Source organism: Cucurbita moschata, unplaced genomic scaffold, assembly GCF_002738365.1.
Source record: "Cucurbita moschata cultivar Rifu unplaced genomic scaffold, Cmos_1.0 Cmo_Scf00045, whole genome shotgun sequence".
In the NCBI taxonomy this organism is placed as follows: Eukaryota; Viridiplantae; Streptophyta; class Magnoliopsida; order Cucurbitales; family Cucurbitaceae; genus Cucurbita; species Cucurbita moschata.
Window position 1 is genome coordinate 1,837,714 of NW_019268561.1, and position 4,828 is coordinate 1,842,541.

At 40.9% G+C, this 4,828-nt stretch overlaps 2 protein-coding genes and 1 long non-coding RNA gene across 3 annotated transcripts in view; 2 read left to right on the plus strand and 1 right to left on the minus strand.

The window, feature by feature from the left end:
- Nucleotides 1-4,828, plus strand: part of LOC111434508 — a 17,862-nt gene that overhangs the window by 5,673 nt on the left and 7,361 nt on the right. The window lies entirely within an intron of this gene.
- Nucleotides 98-3,553, plus strand: LOC111434506 (serine/threonine-protein kinase SRK2E). The gene is made up of 9 exons (XM_023071919.1): nucleotides 98-698; nucleotides 1,591-1,665; nucleotides 1,745-1,846; nucleotides 1,925-1,978; nucleotides 2,097-2,189; nucleotides 2,395-2,487; nucleotides 2,592-2,696; nucleotides 2,771-2,869; nucleotides 2,997-3,553. Exons 1-9 carry the CDS (start codon nucleotides 522-524, stop codon nucleotides 3,294-3,296), a joined length of 1,098 nt encoding a protein of 365 aa, XP_022927687.1. The 5' UTR covers nucleotides 98-521; the 3' UTR covers nucleotides 3,297-3,553.
- Nucleotides 3,679-4,828, minus strand: part of LOC111434504 (far upstream element-binding protein 1-like) — a 6,533-nt gene continuing 5,383 nt past the window's right edge. The window contains exon 7 of the mRNA XM_023071917.1: nucleotides 3,679-4,801. Coding sequence (XP_022927685.1) covers nucleotides 3,839-4,801 — 963 coding nt within the window. The 3' untranslated portion in view covers nucleotides 3,679-3,838. The remainder of the gene's footprint in view (nucleotides 4,802-4,828) is intronic.

Here is a 4,828-nt window from a genome sequence, read left to right on the forward strand (position 1 = left end):
TTTTGGGGGGGGGGGGAGGTTTCACTGACTTTGAGATGATAAAAATGGGTACCCATCGTCTTCTTCTTCACCCACTGAATTATATAAAAAGGAAAAGAAAAAGGAGTTTCCAATTCCCAATGCTGAGAAGAGATTTCTGGAGCTGAAACCAGAGAGGGAAGAAGGATTTGAGGTGTGATGATGATCACCGCCTTTGTGAAGCCCTAGAAAGGCGATTTGAAGGAGGCAGATAAGGAATTTGCAGTGCGTGTGTGTGTGTGTGAGGAAGATATAGATATAATAATTTCTTCTGCTGATAGGGCAGTGGGTTTGGTGAGCTTTCACGTGCTCTGCTCTGCTCTTTCATCATCCATTTCAGTGGCTCTGCTCTCGCCACATCTTCTTCTCCAATCAATCAATTTCCTTCTTCTTCTTCTTCTTCTTCTGCTTCTTCTTCTTCGGTTCTCGATTTCGCCTCTTTTAACCCTCACTATGTTAGCCTAGTGCCTTGCAATTGACTCCGAGTGTTCAATAACGACGAGATGGATCGGTCGGCGCTCACTGTTGGTCCAGGAATGGACATTCCGATCATGCATGATAGCGATCGTTACGAGCTTGTGCGGGACATTGGCTCTGGGAATTTCGGGATTGCTAGATTGATGAGAGACAAGCAGACGGGGGAGCTCGTCGCCGTCAAGTACATCGAGAGAGGTGAGAAGGTTAGTGTGATAAAACTGCCATTGCTGTTGTGTTTAGCTTCCTTTGAATTCACTGAGGATTTTACCCCTTTCAAAATGAATTGGCTGAATACCATGAACCTACTTCAACTTTTCTGCTTTTGGTATTCATTTTTCATGATTATTGTGTTTTTTGATTTGAGGAATTGCTTACAGATGGTTCTCTTTATTGTTGTTATCGAATTGGACAACCAAAGTTTTGTTTCTTCTTGATGATGAGTATCTATATTACATGTTCGTGACATTTTTCAATTTATTTTCTTACCTAAGATTAAAAGTTGCTATATGTAAAAAAAAAAAAAAGAAAAAAGAAAAGAAACACACTAACATTAAAAACAGAACAATATTGCAATTAAAATTAAAATCAATTAAATGATTGAGAACATAAAGAAAATTAAATCAGTTGTATATTTCTATATTCTTAAAAGGCACTTGGTATTTTATGAATTTCAAGACATTCTGTGAATTATAAATTCCTTTTTTTAAAAAGAATATTACATCGAATCTATGACTTATTGGAGAAAGTAAAGATGCCTAATTCATTGAGCTATATTGTTGTGAGTTATAAGTTATTATTAAATTATTGTTACAACTTACAAATGTATGTATTACTTGCTTGTATCTCGTAATCCGTGCTTGTAAACATTAATAATTAGTGATTGTTGTTATTATTAGACTAGACCGACTTGGTATAGTTCATCGGTCAAGACATTACTTCGTTCTTTGAAGGTCGACAGATCGGAGAAGAGTTGACAAACATATCACTTGCAATAGACTGCACTAACAAAATATTTTGCTAAGTATTTGATTAGTTTTAATTATATTTAGTTCTGTTAATCAAATGGTGATTTACCAGTTCCATTGCATTTGACAGATAGATGAGAATGTGAAGCGGGAGATAATAAATCACAGATCTTTAAGGCATCCTAACATTGTCAGATTCAAGGAGGTTTGCTTTTTACTTAAATTTGGCCTCATCCTCATCCAGGCAGAAGAATGTTTTCACCTAATATATGACATTGAAACAGGTGATCTTAACCCCAACCCATCTGGCAATTGTGATGGAATATGCATCTGGAGGAGAGCTCTTTGAGCGGATCTGTAATGCTGGGCGGTTCAGTGAGGACGAGGTTTTATAGGTCCATTGAAATTCTTGATTTAGAACCTTGTACCATCGTTACCTGAATTTAGGTTTTCTTGATCTGCAGGCGCGTTTCTTCTTTCAGCAACTCATATCAGGTGTCAGTTATTGTCATGCAATGGTGTGTAAATGATTTACATTTGATGTCTTTATCATTTCCTTTGTGCCCTCAGAGGCGTAAGTCATTGCTAGAAATACTGTGTTTTAAGTAATTGTTAACCTTCACTCATTTTCTGCAGCAAGTATGTCATCGTGATTTGAAATTGGAGAATACATTGCTGGATGGAAGTCCTGCTCCTCGCTTGAAAATTTGTGATTTTGGATACTCCAAGGTACAACTGACTTCTTGTGTTTCTGCGCTGCGAGTAAAATTTTAAGGTTGTTCGAACTCGTATATTTTGACAACAATAAAGACTCCACTGCATTAAGTGTCTTATTTGATGGAATTTTGTTCGTTGTGGTGGAGAAAATTTAGTTGATTCAACTGAATCTGTTGTTTCTTTTGCCTGCACATTTTGATTTGGTGTCTACTTTCAGTCTTCTGTGCTGCACTCACAGCCAAAATCAACGGTTGGCACCCCTGCGTATATTGCTCCTGAGGTGTTGCTTAAGAAAGAGTATGATGGCAAGGTAGTATTATAGCCATTCATATTCTCTCTAAAGTTATAGTCTAAAGCTTTTTATTCAAATGAACTATCAGTTTAAACCCGTACGTTCATGTCTATACATTTCAGATTGCAGACGTGTGGTCGTGTGGGGTGACCTTATATGTCATGTTGGTGGGTGCATACCCCTTTGAGGACCCTGAAGATCCGAAAAACTTTCGTAAAACAATTCAGGTGATAGGCTAAACTTGCTGAATGGATAGTTGGAATTCAATCATTTGGCTAAAACATTTGATTGTTTATTGCAGCGAATCCTGAATGTACAGTACTCAATTCCTGATTATGTTCTTATTTCTCCCGAGTGTCGCCATTTAATCTCTAGGATTTTTGTTGCAGACCCAACAAAGGTTAGACTCACCAATCTTGTTCATACATAAAATAACCCAATCACATGGCAAAATATTACTTTCTAAATGGCTGATGAGATCCTATTTTGATATATGACTTGATGTCAACTTCAATCACCTGGAATAGAGGATAACAATCCCGGAGATAAGAAACCACGAGTGGTTTCTGAAGAATCTTCCAGCCGATCTCGTAGACGAAAGGGTGATGAATAACCAATACGAGGAGCCTGATCAACCCATGCAAACGAGTGAAGAAATCATGCAGATAATCGCCGAGGCTGGCCTTCCCGCTGCCGGGACACAGAGCCTCAACCAGTACCTTACTGGCAGCCTTGATATCGATGACGATATGGAGGACGACCTAGAGACTGATCCTGACCTCGATCTTGATATCGACAGCAGTGGAGAGATTGTCTATGCAATGTAATTGTTTATATACCTTTCAAAGTTTGTAGGGTACAAAGGAGAGTAAGCACATATTGTACCACGCTTAGACCACGAAGGCTGGAGAGATCCTGAACCCATTGGATAGAGGTTTACTGATAGAATTGCAAACCGAGTCCAGTGGATCCATCTGTTTCTATATATAGCTTGGATTTGGGTTTCAATGGTCCACCTTTTACATGTGTTTTCTGTATAATTTGTCTATCACAATACACGCACGCCCCATGATCTGCAGTTGTATATTTTCTGTAGCAAATATTTGAACTTCTTGTCAAACATATGTTTTCATATCTGCATCCAATAATATGAATAGGAAAAAGGAAGATGCAAATAGTAAATTCCCATTTGATGACAAATTCATTACAGGTCCTAAATGGCTATCAAAATATGTATATCAGTTATAAAAAGAGCACAAATAACAATAAGAGTTTTAGGTAAGTTACACCCGATTCACCCCATGGTCAACTTTTTGAATTCGCAGTTTCCTGCACTTGTCCTTCGTTTGAATTCTAATCTCCAAATGATTCAACTCAGTTCATGTGACGGTGGTTCTGGTTGGGTTTGAGCCTCCGTCTGTGGAGGAGCTGGCGATTGTGGCTGGGTTTGAGCCTCTGTCGGTGGAAGAGCTGGTGGTGGTTGTGATTGGGTTTGAGCCTCTGGCTGTGGAGGAGCAGGTGGTTGTGGTTGGGTTTGAGCCTCTGTCTGTGGAAGAGCTGGTGGTTGTGGTTGTGGTTGGGTATGAGTCATAGCCGGGGCCGAGAGGGTTACTTCCTGAGCATACACGCCTGGTGGAGGAGGGTACCCACTCTGTGCGTAGACAGGTTGAAAAGCGACGGGAGGCTGCTCCTGTCCCCCGCTTACTGTTTGATAATAACCAGACTGGTCATTCCCTGTCTGAGGAAGTGATTGGGTCAGGTCGCTCGGGTACGTCCAGTAACCGTTCATAGAGTTGACAACTGGCTGGCTGTCGGAAACTTGGTATGCTGCAGTCGTATATGTACCTTCAGTGTCGGTTCCATTTGTTGATAGCACACCAGGTGGTGCACCTCCGGAGTTAAGGTACATGTTCTGCTGATCGTAAGGTGGAATTTGGTCCGAGTAGTTTTGCCCATAACTCGATACCTGTTGGGAGTAGGTCTGATCATAACCATGAGTGGCGACTGAACCTGGCTGACCATAACCATAGCCAGGATATGGAGGAGCTGACCCAACCTGAGACTGTTGGCCATAGTAATTATATCCTGTACTTTGTTCTGATGGCTGAATACTTGCTTGGTTCGCATGATCCCAGCTTCCTACTTGAGTTGGATAGTTACTATAATACGGAGGCCCTGGGGGCGGAGGATAGGTTCCTGGCGCATATCCATATTGGGGTTGTTGTTGCTGTTGCTGCAAGGGAGGTTGTTGTCCAGCTTGAGACCAATTGGTAGGAGGGGGATAAGTTGATTGGGCATAGCTAGTAGTTTCAGATGTATTCACCAGACGTTTCTGCAGAAAGGGGGGGGGGGGGGGGGG

Excerpts from the sequence above, each read along its gene's own strand:
- LOC111434506 (XM_023071919.1), top strand. The coding sequence starts at position 522 with ATGGATCGGTCGGCGCTCACTGTTGGTCCAGGAATGGACATTCCGATC. Across the intron at positions 2,190-2,394 it reads GTGATTTTGGATACTCCAAG|TCTTCTGTGCTGCACTCACA; the intron begins GTACAACTGACT and ends GTCTACTTTCAG. Across the intron at positions 2,488-2,591 it reads AGAAAGAGTATGATGGCAAG|ATTGCAGACGTGTGGTCGTG; the intron begins GTAGTATTATAG and ends TATACATTTCAG.